Below are 16,818 nucleotides of genomic sequence, written 5' to 3' on the forward strand. Positions count from 1 at the left end.
TTCCTTCCAGAAGTACTTATCACTGCTTAGTCTGCTGTTTTGTGAGAATGTGAACATTGTAATAGTGGCACATTTTCCATGTGGGCCAGAGGCAGCAGAGCAGGTGTTGGGTTTCTCTGCAAAGAGAAACATGTCTTCTCCGAGTCCAGTTTATTCCCGTGACAAAGCATGCAGGTGACCAGTCTCCCCCAGACAAACAAAGATTAACTAAACTGTTTTCATACTCCCAATAAACACGAACATGCGGATAACAATCAAATTCCTCCAACAAAAACAGGCACGACGTGAGCATTCATGCATTCACTCAAATGTAATGTCTTCTGTGTTTTTCCCCTCCTGTAGGTGAGCGGCCTGCCCACTCCTGACCTCATCTGGCAGTTGAACGGACAGACCATCCGCCCTGATTCTGCCCATAAGATGCTGGTGAGAGAAAATGGCGTGCACTCGCTGGTCATCGAACCTGTGACCAGCCGCGACGCAGGCGTCTACACCTGCATCGCCAGCAACAGAGCCGGCCAGAACTCTTTCAACCTGGAACTCATCGTTGCAGGTAAACAGAACGATCAGCACGAACAGAGACTTTTTTTTTTTTAATGGGGTGGCATTTGAGGGACTCATGGGAAAGCAGACCGTTCTAGGGTTAATAACGTCTAAATTAGAAACTACCTGGAAACTAACTTTAACTGTGAATGGCTTCCATAAACATCCAGCAGGAGATGTTGCTGTCCTGGTTCATTAGTGCATCTAAGTAACACCTTCTCTCTCCTTAGCCAAAGAGATGCACAAGGCCCCTTCATTCATCGAGAAACTGCAGAACACGAGCGTTGCAGAGGGTCATCCTGTGCGACTGGAGTGCCGTGTGACGGGGGTTCCCTATCCGCAGATCTTCTGGAAGAGGGAGAATGAGTCTTTCACTCACAACACAGACAGAATCAGGTAAACAGGAATAAGTAAACCAAACTGGTTTGGTGACTTTGCCCTAAAATGAGATTTAGAAAGCATTTTCCCCAGTAAGTTATACAAGCCCTAAACATGTGCACAGTTATGGTTTCAATAACATTTCAATCCAGAGGACTAGGATCACGCCATCACAGCACCAACACATGCAATGACAATTCATATTATAGATACAGTACGCCAAGAAAAACAATATTTAAATATTACCTTATTTCATGTAAGTGTCATGTCTCTGACATCTGATGTATATCAGTTATCTGATGTATGTCAATGCTCTTTCTCTTCTTTCCCAGCATGCACCAGGACAACTGTGGCTACCTATGTATGATCATCCAGCCAGCCTTGAAAGAAGATGCCGGCTGGTACACCGTGTCAGCCAAGAATGACGCCGGCATCGTATCCAGCACCGCTCGGCTTGATGTCCACAGTAAGTCTAAGCTATCACACACTTCTCCCTGAATCCAGCATTTTCCTTTATACAAACTATTTAAATACTTCTATTCCTTCTTTAGCTCAATGGCAGCAGCCTAACCTCCCAAAGCCAAAAAAGGTGCGTCCCTCCACCAGCCGCTACGCAGCACTGACGGAGAGAGGTCTGGATGTGAAGGCGGCCTTCTTCCCCGACTCCAGCCCAGTGCAGCCCGGAGGCCTGGTGGAAAGCGACGACCTGTAGAGACGAGTCAGAGGTGTGAGGATTACCCAGAAAAGCCAGAAAGCTGCCTGTGATCCGGGCACTCCTAACGAGGAGAGGCAGAGTATATTCTTGTCCACCACCAATGAACTGCAGATACTGAATTTAAGCTTGGGTGGGCAAAGTGAGAAAGGTGTTGCCATGTTTCTTTGTTCTAAATAGGATGACACAACACTAATGTATTACAGAATTCATCAAGTTGTTTCCCCAAGTTTCATTTTATTAACTGGATCTGGAAGTGATTGAGGTGTTTACCACAAGAAAAGACTGTTCAGTGTATGCCTGACTCTGTTTTACCCTTTAAAGTGCCTTTTTCTTTCTGTAAAGATACAAAAAAATGAAACCAAATCACTATGCATGTTCAAGTGGTGCCATTTGCAATTCACCAACTAATACTGTATTTATAAGTAGCAATCACACCAGCTGAGGAAACGAGACTGAATGATTCAAAGCATCGTAGCTTGGACGAAGGAGATCACCCACTTTTATTGTGAGGGCTTATGTAGCACAGTGCAGATAGTTAAAGCATCATACAATCTGCGCTTTTAGGTTGTAGATCAGATACTGGACAAGGCCGGACCTTAAAAACGGTGTTTTTTGTTGTTGTTTTGTTTTGGGGGGGCAGAAGACATTTAACGTTTGGTTAAAAGGATGTGTATGTGCAGCAGACCTTAAGGAAAGTTGGTTTTAACAAGAGAAAATGGGAGTAAAAGCAAGTCAGTGGAGGGATGTGAAGTGTAATACTGAAAAACTAAAATGATGGTGGGTTATTTAGGTGATTACTTTTTCTTCTTCTTTGATTTTCTTTTCTTTCTTTCTTTTGAAGTGTGAATTGAAACGTTCTCACTTAAGAGAGGGTGCTGTGAAGGGTTTCAGTGTTTTTCGTCACACACATCACAGATTGTCCATTTTATTTTTGTATGGAAAAAAAAAAAGCTATTTACTTTCCAAAGCAATCTTAACATAAATTATATTTGCAACCTTCAGTTCACCGATAAAACAATCCTGTCTATCATGAAGCTTTATAAATATATTTACTGCCTTAAATCACTTAATGCAAACACAGTTTCTTTGCATGTTTTTTTTTGGACACTTGTACAGTGCCAAGTAACTTTTACTAGGATGCATTTAAAAAAAACAAAAACAAAACTGCTTCTTTCCTTCAGTATTCATGGGTAATAAAAACTCTCAACATTAAGAAATCAACAGCAAAGCATATTTATATCTACGATTTGTCTCCTTGTGGGCATCTTTTTTCTGAGCTTCGGTCAGCTGACACTTTGTGTTTGCACATTTCTATGCCAATCAATGCCTGTATATGGATTGTTCTCCTGATACTATTTTAGGTTATAAAATGTTAATAAAAAAAAATCAAACTCTTCAGGCACAGTGTGAATGTTTTTGTGGACTGGTAGGCTTCTCTAAAACAATAAAAGAATGCCAAAAGGCATATTATCGGTCACAGGAAATGCCACTTGTGCTAAATACGTTAAAAAGCTATAAAGTCAAGCAGTGATTTGGCACAGTGATTCCCAATAAGGGGTACATGTACTGTGCAAAAGTCTCAAGCCACCCCTCAGTTCTTTTTACTTTGCTTCTTTGGAGCCAGACCTTCCTGCAATTTTTTTAAAGTGGTCTTGAGCAATAGCTCGCCAGGGTTTCTGGGGAACTACTGCTCAAGTTTGTGTTGTAGATAAAGTACAACATGTTCATTCAAGCGTCGTGCCTTAATCTACTCACTCTATTAGTGATTTTTGTCCTTATCTGGAAAGTTTCACTGATTTCAGCAGCAAAATTAAACTATTTTATATACTTTGTGTCACTGCGACTCTCGTGTGGCCTGATATTATTATTCATGTTAATCGGTTCTGTTCACACCTGGTATAAGCATGCTATTGTTCAACCCAACCCTTGCTGTAAAACCTCAAATCTAACCTGGATTTATCCTTACCTGGAAAGTTATAGCTAGGGATAAGCCCAGGTGACCTTAATTGCCAAAGATTTTAGAAAAGATTGTAGCTGAGAAGCCTTTTAGGAAATGCATAACACTTTTTATAAATTTTAGTTATAATTTTATAAATTACATTTGACTGAAAGTGCCCTTCTTAGGGTTACAAATGACATTTTGATGGGTCCAGATGCTGGGAATTACACTGTTCTGCTTTTGATACTGCGTCACTGTTACACAGTCACATTAAACAGGTTACATCAAGTAGTGGGTGTGTCTGGATCAGCGTTAGGCTGGTTTAAATCTTACCTTGCAGACTTACCCGTTCTGTCTGTATTAATCATTTCCTGTCAGAAAAGGCTGCCTTGTCCTGTCTAGAGCAGCTGTTCCAGATGGTGTCATCACCCAAAACCTTGGGTCTCTAAGCTCCTCTCTTAACTGATCGTCAGGAAATGTGAGCACTTTTATAAAAGCAGGAGTTTTGTGTGTTGCTGGTCTGGAGCATTCAGGTTTTAACACAAAACCAAGGTTTCTGGAGTGAACATCACAGCAAACATCAGATGATGCAAAAAAAAGTAAATATATAGTAACCTAAAAAATAAATAGTAACCTAAAAGTAGACCAGATTCAGTTTAAAATGAGTTTAAATAGACTTGAAAAATGGCTGTTGAGTCCATCTACCTGGCTGGCTGCTCCGTTTAGAAAGACATACAACACTTAGAGGAGAAATGCACACAACAGCCCCCCCACACACTGTAGCTCATTTAAAGTCCAGGTTTTGATAACAGCTTTGCAAATCTCATCAGTGAGCATGACAGTCACCTCTAGCCCCACACATCCACAGTACAGGTCCAGAGCTGTAACTAGACACTCAAAACATTCCCAGCACTAAAAATACCCCCCTACCTCCACCGCTACCTTTAATTCCCTCCAGCTGCAGCCCCAAATGCCTCCTCGCTCTATAGGCCGCGCCAGAGGTGGGCTTGGGGGGCGCAGGCAGGAGGCTGTGGAGGGCAACATGTGGCGGCTGTGAGGGGGTCTCCCAGGGGGACGTGGGGAACAAAACATGAGCGTAAGGATCAGTGGCATGCAAGCGGGCGGGTGCTTTACAGTCATGGAAAAAGACCAACAGCGTTAAATTCACTGATCAAATTTAGGACCCCAGGGCACGGAGGTCTGGACTAGGCCAGACACTCTGGAGTCAGCAGCGTTAGTCATGACTGACTCTCAAAGGCCACGCCCACTGTGGCTGAACAGAGTGACTCAGCAGAAGAAAGTAAATGAGTTTTAACAACATACATTATGTTTGCTTTAATCTGAAGGCTTTTGCAGTAGCAATACATCTGATACGAGTAATAAACACACATCTCACAATCCAGCAGCTTACCAGGTATCACTTTTAACTTAGTTTGGGCAGAGCTCTAGATTTAACTTAAGATGTAAGGCTTTAAGTTCAAAAGTTTTTCTTTTTGTTATCAGTCATAAATTTCTCAATCGACAGTGACACTTAATGCCTAAAATAAGACACTGAATATTCAAAACAGTAGCTCCGGAGGAAGCTGTTACTCCCTACATGGCCAGCTGCAGCCCTCCGTCCACCACCAGCGTTTCTCCTGTAATGTAGCGGGACTCCAGGAGGAAGAGGACGGCCCGGGCTACCTCCTCCGGCTCTCCAAATCTCCCCAGAGGGATGGAGCGCTCTAAATCCTCCTCTCTCATCCCTGCAGTCATGTCAGTGTGTATAAAACCTACCAAAAGATGGGGAAAAAACAGCAATGAGATGACAGAGACTGACACAAGCAGTGCTTTGTACTAATTACCAATCACTAATCTAAGGATCTAATCTTTGCTGCAAGTTGCATTGGAGCAGAGAGTGTCAAGTGGCAGGGATGAAAGTGAGGCCACGGTTCTTAGGAATATAAGGCAGCTGGAGGAAAGTTAGGGATGAGTTGCTGCCTTACGTGGAGAAGCTCAAGTATCTCATAGTCTTGCTCATGAGTGGGAGAAGTAAACAAGAGATTTGTGTTTGTTTTACGGTACTGCGTTTGTGTCTGTTTGCATGAGTGACTGTATATAAACTCATTGGTTTGGTATTAGGTATTTGTCCACACAGTCTACTCAAAGAGATACACAACCACTTGCGCGCAGTCCTCCAAGGAACCAACAACACGTACCTCGATATGAATGACACTACGCGTAAATTGAACGCTGACCGGTTAAAGGGCTCAGTGTGGTTCTCTGATAGCAGTGGATTGTAGCAGATATTGAGAAGACAGGGAGAAAAGTGAAAGAATCAGAAGCATATTCTGTACCTGGAGCCAGGAGGTTAACCCTGATATTACGTGAAGCAACTTCTTTAGCCAAGGAGCGAGTGAAACCCTCTAGACCAGCTTTACTGGCACTGTAGACACACTGGCCAGAGTTCCCTTTCAGGCCCACAACAGAGCCTGCAGACATGACCAGAGAAATCCATTAAGATGACTTGATTCCACATTTAATATAAATCACAATCAAATTACCTGACTCCCAGCGTGCTGGATTAAGAATTTGTTTCTCTGTCTGTATAATTTCATAGATTTTCTTTACAAAGAAATATAAACACTGTAAACCTTGAGGTAGAAATCACATTAATATTATTATAGCCGTGCTTGTGGTTTCAGATTCTGGTTGGATTTTCTTACAGGATGCAGTCAATCCGGTGCTTCTTAAGAGCTGCAGTCCCAGGTGTCGGTGGCATTCGAGATTTCAACAAAGCCCTTCTAGGAGCAAGTCTTACCATCTTGAAACAGCTTGAGCCGTTACTTAGGTATATTCAAGTTACTTTTAATTTCAGTTGTCCCTGTGACGAGTGCAGTGTATATTTTCCTTTAGTCTGCAACATCAGAGACCAATAAACTGACCAGGAAGGCTGACTCTGAGAGGAAGTCCCTCAACAAACTTTTATCCATTGTGGATAATCCCGACCACCCTCTGCACCACTTACTGAACAGGCAGCAGAGAACTTCCACTAACAGACTGATTTAGGTAATCTCTTCCTCATGCAGTAATGTTTATAACTCCACACATCTGTTTAGCAGAGAATCATCTGTTCTTTCACCTCACAGCTTTTTTTCCCCAAGCCTGCACCGTTTACTACACTTTCCCCAATACTGAGACTAATATCATCTACCATTAACTAAACACCAGCAATAAGAAAAACGCTGCAAAAGCACACAAAACACAATGGCAATAGGAGAAACGACAACAGAAATAGGAAAAAACTGATTTCCAAAAGCACAAGGGAAGTGTTTCTGGGGAGACAATAACCCAACGGACAAGTTGCACGAACCCAAAACATGCTTGGTGTGTTTTATCATGATTCATATAATACTGATGATGGATTTTTAGGCGAATAGTTAGGCTAACACACTTACCTCTCATCTTTTCTTTCCTCACAAAACCGATAGATCCTCCACTTCTTTTAAGTGTCTCCCAGCGCAATTCTTAGCATATTTTGGTCCCTGCAACATTGGGTTATTGTCTCCCCAGAAACAATTCCCTTGTGCTTTTGGAAATCAGTTTTTTCCTATTTCTGTTGTCTTTTTCCTATTTCTGTTTTGCTTTTTCCTATTTCCATTGTGTTTTGTGTGCTTTTGCAGCGTTTTTCTTATTGCTGGTGTTTTCTTAAGTTGCAATCCGTTTGGCCTCTCAGGGCCACCGTACAAAATAATATCCTCCTTAAAGGGTACACTGACTTGAATCTATAAAAGTAGTAACACAGCCATCTAGTGGTTAAATTGAAGACACACCACTAATGTGAATCATCAAGTACCTATATTAACAATAGCTGCTCCTTGGCTGTGCAGCATGCTGCGCAGCGCTGCCCTGCAGGTCAACATGGAGCCCAGCAGGTTGGTGTGAAGCAGAGCCACCATGTCCTCTGGTTTGGTCCTCAGTAGCAGACCATCTCTGTGCAAACAGACAACAGCAACTTGCAGGGGTTCAGCATTTACATGCGTCTAAATATGTCTGCAAATGCAGCTGAGAATCAGTAGAGGTGTCAACTTCAGTGCTTGCTCACCTGTTGATACCAGCTGCGTTCACGAGATAGGAGATGTTTCCACAGGTCTTCTGGATCATTTCAAATGTTTTCTGCACCTCCTGTTCTTTAGAGATGTCACAGCTAAAAGCAATGTGCTCATCTAGAGAAGACACACATCAGATCTACTGTCGGCATCACTGCAGTATGTTTATAAAGGTCCTCTAAGTCTACACTGAACCTTGTATTTAATTAAAAATGGGCGTAGCTTCTAAATGCTTTAAACCTGCAGTCTTTCTAATGGCCAGCAGGGGGCGACTCCTCTGGTTGAAAGTCTGACTGTATAGTTGCCGTGAGAAAACTACCATATCTTCTAACTTGGTTTATGACCTCAGTAAACTATTTACTGATGAGTTTATGTTCTCAAGCTCTCATTTCAAGCCTTGCCAAATACAAAACAGTGTTGTCTTTGTAAAATATGTTCGACGTTATAGTCACAAAGGATTATACAAAGGTTAATGGTTTATGACATAGGTGTCAAACTCTGGCCCGCGGGCCAAATTTGGCCCGCAGCCTAATTACATTTGGCCCGCGAAGCCATACCAAATTACTATTAGAGCTGGCCTACTGGTATTATACAGCTAATATATATTGTTTAGTATTAAGCTTTGCTTGTTCCATATTCAGTTTTTCAGCAAAACGTGTTTGAGTCCATAAGAAAAGATTCATTCTTATATATATCTGGAGGAATAAATATATTTCAATAAATATTAACGTTAGCCCGCGACTTTGTTCTAGTTTTGAATTTTGGCCCACTGTGTATTTGAGTTTGACACCCCTGGTTTATGATATTTAACATGTGACTGACTGACAAGTTACTAGAGTGCACAGAGTCTCTCTGTTTAGTCACATCTAGTTTCAAAGCCAAAAAACCCTCAGTGTGAGATATCATACCAATGTCACGTACATCTTTTACTTACAGTTGATGGCAGTGTAGAGCTAGACTATTTAAAATAAATATCCCACCCATATTTATAAAGAAAGAAGGAGCTACATGCTTGTTTATTTATAATGTGTACTTGCAAAGACTAAATCAAAATGATACAGAGAAGTCTTTAATTTTATTATTTGTAATTTTGAATAAATCTACACAAGGAGGTTTTGATGCATATTTTTATTTACTCTGTTTGATCTGAACTGTATCTGTGACTCCATTTTCTTCTGCTTATCTAGTGGGTAAATGAAACTTCTTAAAACATCTCAATTATAAATACTCCCCACATTACAAAAATTACAAAAACTTAAACTAACTGTGAAATTCATTCTTTTTTTTCCTTCTCAAAATTTGGCTTTTTGGTGTTGTAAGTAAGAATGAAGACAACATATGCTGTTGTTCTCTGTTGTTTTTGCCAATTTCATAACAAATCTGCATTTTAAGCTTGAGTAAATTAAGCCATACTTTTGAAAATAAAAATTGGTAATTTTCCTTTAGAGGAGGGCCGTTGTGCAGAAAAAAGCACGCTAATGAAAAGCTCTAATAGCTCTGGCACATGTCTGTACACTTTACTCATTAACTCATTTATTAGTCCAAAATCCAGGGTAAGGTTTACGCCACAGCTACCTTAAATCAACACTATTGGTAATTACCAAAATAATTTTTTATGTTTCTGTAATGGTTAATGCACCAGTTTGTGCAAGCTTGTTAATAAAAATAATATTTTTAATCCTAAAAAAAATTGCTATTTTACTAGCAGTGGTTGAATGTTCTGCTTGATTAATTTAGTTCTGAGAGAAGTCCAGTGTGCTGGTTATAATTTGGGTATTAAAACAACAATTCAGTTCAGTGAGTTCAGTAATTTAATTTGTTTTTCGCAGACTTCTAAAATACTTGTGCTTTCTTTTTATATCCGGTGATCTAATAATTTTGTTAAGCACTGTATTACACACAGCACAGCATTATACCTCCATGCAGAGATGCCACAGTTGCCTGGGCGACGTCTTTGTTCCTGGAGACGACGGCTACCCTGCAGCCTCTTTCTGCCAGCAGGCAGGACACTGCTTTCCCAATGCCTCTGGAACCCCCACACACTACTGCCAGTCTGGACATGATGACCTGCAGGAGAGGCAACAGCTCAATTACAGCTACAGAACAGCATCCGGACTATCTCAGATGAAACACAGGAGAGACATGCCTGCTTCCCTTTATGATCTTCATAAGTCGATGGTGTAGTCTGATTATTGAATGGAAGCTACACAGCATAAACACACAGCATTTTTATCCCTTGTTCCATATTTCAATCGGCTCTGCAGGCACTTTTTTCTAAAGTCTGGCTGAAGAAAGTAGGGAACGCTTTTATTATAGTCAAGTGCAGGTTAAACTCTGTATGGGGAAAGTCAGTGTCAGATGGACACTACCACAAATGAAGTGACAGTAAATTAGAAAAATTGTTATTTTTTGTCAGTTATTATTCAGTGTTACACAAATACAAATATGATGTGTCCCATGTGTCTTACATATAAACAATCTTTTGTTGAGATCTGGTCACCCTAGCATATAAGCATAATGTATTTGTATGACAACTTATATGTGTAATAATAACACCCTGTTTGCTTTAACAAAGTTTTCTTTTGGTTTAGGACTGAAACACTGGGATTACTGGGATTTTTGTCTTTTGAGTCAACACACATCAGTCTGAATGTATTTTAGATGCTGAAGAAACACTGCGATAGCAAACAGAAAAACAGGCTTTAACAGCTCTATCTATACTACGGACAGATTGATTAACCATCACTGTTAATAAGGGAGAGAGGCAAAGGTGGTAGGGTTTGGACATGTGCAGAGGAGGGATGGCCGGTGCTCACATATCACACTTGTTCTTCTTAAGTTGTAGATAAACAGGTACCGGCTAATTTATAAAGGGCTACCTTTAGAGACCTTGTCACTGAGGCTACGCGATTATACTTTAAAACCAATTTTTTTAGCTCCTAAAATTTGGAGCAGTCTTCTTCGGCCATCATCGGGTTGTTTGAATGTGCGATTTGTTTTAAAAACTCATTTTATAGTATAGTATATATTTTCCTTTAATCTTTCCCCCATTATTTTGGCACAGAGTTTATATCTATTTAAGTGCACGGAAGCGCGCGTGCTGGGATGAATACGTGACGGTAAGGTTGGTTGTTTGTCTGTATGGGTCTAGGCAAGTAAACACAGCCAAGATTATAAAACATGACACCCTGCCTTAACATGTGGGACAAAATGCTCTGCAGCACAACACAAAGTAGGACACCGGGTCACTTCAGTGAGGCTAAGAGTCACAGTCGCTGTCCGGTAAATAGTAGCCGTATTTAGCTTTAAATGTCATCGTACAGTTACGTTTATGCAGCGATATGATACTTACCTCGTTTTTCTGAGTCTAACACCCCGTTTGAGAAACACTGTTACAAATGTAACAAATGTTATTTACTGAACAAATAAAGAATACCAGAGGAGCGGGTAGTCATGGGCGCCGCCATGTTTTTTGTTGTTATTGTGCTGGTCGTTGTTGGTCGGTAGAGGGCGCTGTGGTAACGCTGGATTGGCTGAACTGAACCAGCACTGCTTTGATTGATTGGTGATTTTTTTTACCTTTACCCAGCCACTGTAGTTCCACCCTACACTGTCCACTGTACGTTACACCGTGTGTACACTGACCCACTTTGCCATCTGACATTTGCTGTGCTTGTTTTGCTATATTTAGTCTGACCGTTTTATTCGTTTTTGTTGATCTATTTTACTTTAAAGAATCACTTTATTGTAATATATTCAAAAGCTTCTGACATAGTTTTATTATATATTTTTTAAAATATTTTTATTTATCTAGCTTATTTACTTCCCTTGATTTAGCTGTTAGAGTGCTTATTATCTCAGTAAGCTGTTTTATTTTGTTACATCCTAGCTACTTTTTTTAAAATGGGCTTTTTTGTTAGAAATTATATTTATTGTTTTAACTGATGTAGCACAGGAACTTCAACGTTTTTCAAATAAATACAGCATACCTCATCTTTATCTTACTGCCAGTGAAATAACACTGTGATTTCTATTTGCAGCCATTCATTTTTCCACATTGTTCCCTTGTGGAAATATATCTCATGAAGAAAAGCAAATCTGTCATCAGTGCACACAAAAAAAAGAAAAAAGGAAAAAAAATGAATCATGTTGAGACCGGTTGGGTGGCCTTGGCCCACACCTGGACAGTTCATCAGTCTGAGACTTATTCTGCCAGATTGATTTGCTGAAGCAAAATCACATTCATCACCTGTGCCAGAGTGGATATGTAGCCCTGAGCGCTGTGAATCATACACAGTATAAAAGGAACAAAATGCAAACACTACAAACAGTTTGATTTCTCTAAATGTGGTGACTCTAAGCCTGTCAACCGAGAGTTCATTAGGTGTGCTTGTGCATCAGAGAGACACTGGACTGAATTTCTTTTCAGAGAAAGAAAACACTTTATTTATTTAGTTCCTGGAACTATTTTGCCTGATCATTGGGTTATTTTTAAATGCTGTCACATTTTCTTCATGCCCTACAAAAACACACGTTTACTTTTCTGGTATAATTGCACAGAAAATCTATTCCAAGAAGCCAAGCACATAACTCCTGCCCGTTTCCTCGGGCACTGTTAAAAAGTTCAAGGAGGACTTGATTCCTTTTGCTGCAGTCAATTGAATCAGCTCACACGCCTTGTGCTTAAACGTTATCAAGAATTGTTGACCTTGGGGCCTTAATTCTTTAACTCTACACAGCACTCCTAACTCTGAATATTTTACCTGGGCTGTGCATACATAGCTTTGCCTATATTTACACACAGTCCCTACCCAACCTGTAACTCACAGTCCTGTCAACCTGAAATATTCCTGCAACAGATTTAGCACATGTGCATAATCTACTAAAGCACAACAACCCAAGTGGACAGATGATATAACACAACCTAGAATTACAAACAATGATTAAAGTGTAAATGTTCCTTACAAAACACTTTTTCCCCCTTATTCCTCCTCACTATAGTCTCATACTTATATATTGGAGTAACTTATTTCCATGGAAACCCATCCTCTGCAGGGAGCTGTGTGCAACACAATGACCTCTCTGGGTGCTTGTCAGTTCCTGTCAACATTTCCCAGCTGAACACTCTGGGAAGGCTCACCTCTCTTTACTCTGCTGTAAGTCATGGGAGACACTGCTTGGCAGTAACAACCGTTTATTAGCAGATACTATAATGAGCACCCAAATAGATTTAATTTGAAGCACCCAGCTCTTTGCTGTCGTTGTTATGCAGCTTAGTTTGTATTGCACTTGTTACTGTTCTTTTCTTTATTTCATGACTCCTCCTTGCCCTCCTCCTCCACCACCACACCACCAGGCTTTCAGAGCGTTAGTTCAGTCTGAGACACGGCTGAAAAAAAGAGCCTTTGATCACCAAGAAATACGCCACTGTTTCTGAAACACTTTGGTTTCAATTAATCAGATAAGCCACTTCTAATATAAAGTGGAACAAATGAAAGATGCTTTAATACTCAATAAATAATCCTGGTAAATATTTCTGAATATGATTACTCTAGAGTGTCAGCTTCTGAACTGAAATACAAAGCTACTGGATAAAAAGCAGTTTTTGGCCTTAAAACTGCCATTCTCTATAAAGGCCACCAGGGGGCATTATCTGTAGTTGTAAAAAGTTAAGGTGCTGACATCAGTAATTATCTTAATGAGAGGTTTATGGACTTAGTCAGGCATTTTGGCTTATAATGAATAAAATATGTTAATTTTGTAAATGTTAGTTATTTTAAAAGTCAGAAAGGTCATCGGCTAACAGCTTTCACCAGACGTTAGCTAAAGAACATGTACCCTATGTTTGACAGTCAGACGGACCCTCACTCATCACACCTGGTTTCATCTCTAGGCTTCAAAATAGGACTTCACAAACCAGCAGGTGGCTTCACTGTGACTATATTCATGTTTTATACCGTCTATGGTGAAGAGTGACAGAAAGGGAAGTGTAGAAGTTCTCATGACAATGTGACAGGCCTGGGCTAAAAGAGGCTCAGTTTTTATTTTCAATAAGTTACACTTTTCAGTTTTATTTGAAACTGCTGTACTCAATAGCTATCTGTTAGACTTCACCTCTGCTAACTTCAGTCACTGAATTGGGCCTCTCCACTGTGGTTTGCTGTGTGATGCAGCTTGCCTGAGAAGTTCTCCACCTTGAGGTGAGTCAAATTCTAGTCTTTAATTAGGAGGCACCTGGGTCTGTACTCTCACTACTTGTCCAAATATAGACACATGTGGCTCCTAAAGGTAACACTATGGCAGCCAGAATGCTAACACTGTGGCTTTGAAATGCCAGTTTATGTCAAGGTGGCCATCTTTTTTATACAGTTGATGGACAAAGATCTCTCTTCCTGGCAATAATCAGTGTGTGTTTACAGTACTGTGGAGACGTCTTCTGTCACCACTTATTTCTTTATGTTTTGCTTCCAAGAAGTCACACTTAAGTTCTGCAGGCTTTCTGAAGATCTGGCAAAGTTTTTTTGTTTTTGGACATTGGCTCCTTTTTCTGCTTCTTTTTAGTCGAGTCCTTCTACCGGACAGTATTCAGAAGAGTTTTCGTTTGTTAAGCCACTTAACACTGACCTATGACTCATTCAGCCATAAAAAATAAATATTTAGGACAAAAAGTAGTAATAGCAGGCCTAAAGAAAATATCTACATCAGATGATTAATATCTTAAAGTGATGTCCTTAAGAAATAGTAAAACCAAATCCAGCAAAAGCTGGAGAGATGGATCTGGTCCTTCAGCCTCACCAGGAATGGTCTCAATGGAAAGGCCAAGATGTTATTCTTAAGGAAAATGCAGAGGAAGTCAAATTACACAAGAACCAGCCTGAAAATCAGTGCCAACAGGTCTCATGAAGTGAAGAAATCAAATTTTGAAAAGTTAAAACTGTGGAGGTTCTGCGCTGGTTTGGAACTGTATGTAACTATATCAGCCAGTGATCTTGGTGCTGTGGGTCGAAATTAAAGGAATTGCAAAATCAGAAAAATACCACTTGATTTTGAACCACTTTATAATGCAATCTGGAAAGTGTCTGATTGGTAAAAGCTTCATTTTTCAGGATGACAACGATCCCAACGATGCTAATGCAGTAAAATACCTGAAAATACCACACACGTCAGTCAGACTGGCCTCCCCAGAGCCCAGTCCTCGACATTAGTGAAACAGTGTGGGATCATGTAGATATAGAACAGAACAAAAGGCAGCCAACATCCAAAGAAGAGCTTTGAATGTCCTACAAGAATCCTACCCGACGACTACTTAAAGAAACTATAGGAAAGCTTAAAATTGTTCAGGCTGTGAAGAATGAAGGTGGTCACACCAAATATTGACCTTCAAGCTCATTACTAAAAACTCTGTTTTTGCCTTATATATTTCCAAGTGGTTTTTTTTTACATTTCAATAAATCACTGGATACATTTCACATTTTCCTAGCAAAATATAAAGAAGTGAGGGGTGGCTCAAGACTTTTGCACACTGCTGTACTTTCAGATAAATGGAGAGCCCGTACATTTTAAGGTAATAAATAATAATAAATAACAGCACTTTACTTTTTCATATTTCTGATTACTAACCAGGTCAGATACATCTGCTGTGACGTGACACACAGTCACTGGAGAAAACACCAGAGTGCCCTCACTAAAATGATGACCAAGCCTCAGAAAAATATGGAAACCATTAGCTTTTATTGTTTTAGAGATTTTTACAAAAAAAAAAAAAAAAAAAAAGTGCGATTCCCTCAAATACTTCAGAATGTTTTTCACATAACAGATTTGTGCCAAACACGTCAATTTCAGTTTCATCATTTTCAGACATAACAGATGATCGACAGACTTAAAAAAAACAAAAAAAATCAAGTAAGTCACCTTGGCATATAAGAAATCTGTTAAGCTGGATTGAGCAAACTTATGTTGCCGTGTGTTTGGATGAATGAAGACTAGTAATTAATTTAAGAAATAATTACTAGTCTTCATTCAATATGCTTCATATTCTGAGTTGTAAACTGTGCAGCCTATGCATGAAAAACATGTACGAGACGTCAGTATGATTTGAAACGGTGCGGTAGTGTGTACGCCAGTATAACTGTGTGCCTCTGTGTAGGAGTATGTCTGTATATTAAAGGCTTCCCAGTGAAATGAAAAGACACTCGATGAGGGAGAGTTTGAGCAGAGCGCCTGAGGTTGGTGTGGTGACGGCCAAGACGACAAGAAAACATCAGATTAATTCTATATAAAAAGAAGCCCTAACAGTGATTTGTACCATCGCTTTCCGCCCTCGCTCCAAATTTCAAGCAAATGACAACATATTTCCAGCAGTCAGTTACACAGTGGTCCCCTCAATTAACAACAAAAGACTTAAAAAATAATTATCACAGACGCTTGAAACTCTGGGTCTAAATCAGTCGTTAAACTCCTTCTCAAAGCCAAATTTGGCACGATTCAGTGATTGCCTCAACATGTTTAAACACCCCACGGACCTCAAACGACTTCCTGAAAAAATCTGATGAATAAGTCACATTACATTAACTGATGTGAGGTTCCCTTAGGCGAGGAGGTGGGGGGTGGGTTCACAGTAATGCGTTTACTCTAAAGGGTTTCATTGATTCTTCAGAGGGCTTTTTAAAGTGAACCTACCATGCTTTTCCTTCTTTTCTGTGATACAGCTTTTGCTACAAAGGTGGATGCTTTATTATAAATGGCCAAAGTTTGACATAATGAGGTCACCAATTAAGCTCGAGCATCAGAGTGCAGTAAACTCCTGGTTTCAGACAGATTTTTCTACTTCTGGCTCTGTAAAATGTCAGCGTCCTGTCCTTCTGAATAAAGCTATCCTTCAAGCTTTATTTATTGGTCCTGTCATTGTTTGCATTTATACCTGAGCCCAGTGTGTCTACACTAATCATACTGACTTGAAACCAGGTAGAAGACTTTAAAAGTGATCCAATCTAAGCACAAACTGCTAAGCTGTAGACTCAATGTAGCTCTATAAGCAGAGCGACCCACCGCAGGGTGGGCAGTGAATTGGATTTAAATTTAAATCTGATTGATCAGGATCAAACAACTAAAGGTGCACATATTTCACTAGCAGGTTTACTTCATGTATTGTGTTTTAA

The 16,818-nt window shown here is 40.0% G+C and overlaps 2 protein-coding genes across 6 annotated transcripts in view; one reads left to right on the forward strand and one right to left on the reverse strand.

The window, feature by feature from the left end:
• palld (palladin, cytoskeletal associated protein) overlaps window positions 1–3,031 on the forward strand; it is a 69,017-nt gene extending 65,986 nt beyond the window's left edge. For all 5 annotated transcript variants that reach the window (XM_026159976.1, XM_026159979.1, XM_026159980.1 and 2 more), the window contains 4 exons: window positions 343–550; window positions 771–936; window positions 1,251–1,384; window positions 1,470–3,031. In XM_026159976.1, the coding sequence (XP_026015761.1) occupies window positions 343–550; window positions 771–936; window positions 1,251–1,384; window positions 1,470–1,630 (669 nt within the window). In that variant the 3' untranslated portion in view covers window positions 1,631–3,031. The remainder of the gene's footprint in view (window positions 1–342; window positions 551–770; window positions 937–1,250; window positions 1,385–1,469) is intronic.
• A 1,846-nt stretch (window positions 3,032–4,877) lies between these two features.
• On the reverse strand, window positions 4,878–11,192 carry cbr4 (carbonyl reductase 4). Its single transcript, XM_026159981.1, has 6 exons — window positions 11,013–11,192; window positions 9,577–9,727; window positions 7,657–7,777; window positions 7,408–7,544; window positions 5,909–6,043; window positions 4,878–5,344 (listed from the first exon to the last, which is right to left on the reverse strand). The coding sequence occupies exons 2-6, from the start codon at window positions 9,719–9,721 to the stop codon at window positions 5,166–5,168; spliced, it is 717 nt and encodes a 238-aa protein (XP_026015766.1). The 5' UTR covers window positions 9,722–9,727; window positions 11,013–11,192; the 3' UTR covers window positions 4,878–5,165.
• Window positions 11,193–16,818: the final 5,626 nt, after the last annotated feature.

This window comes from Astatotilapia calliptera, chromosome 23 (assembly GCF_900246225.1).
Source record: "Astatotilapia calliptera chromosome 23, fAstCal1.2, whole genome shotgun sequence".
In the NCBI taxonomy this organism is placed as follows: domain Eukaryota; kingdom Metazoa; phylum Chordata; class Actinopteri; order Cichliformes; family Cichlidae; genus Astatotilapia; species Astatotilapia calliptera.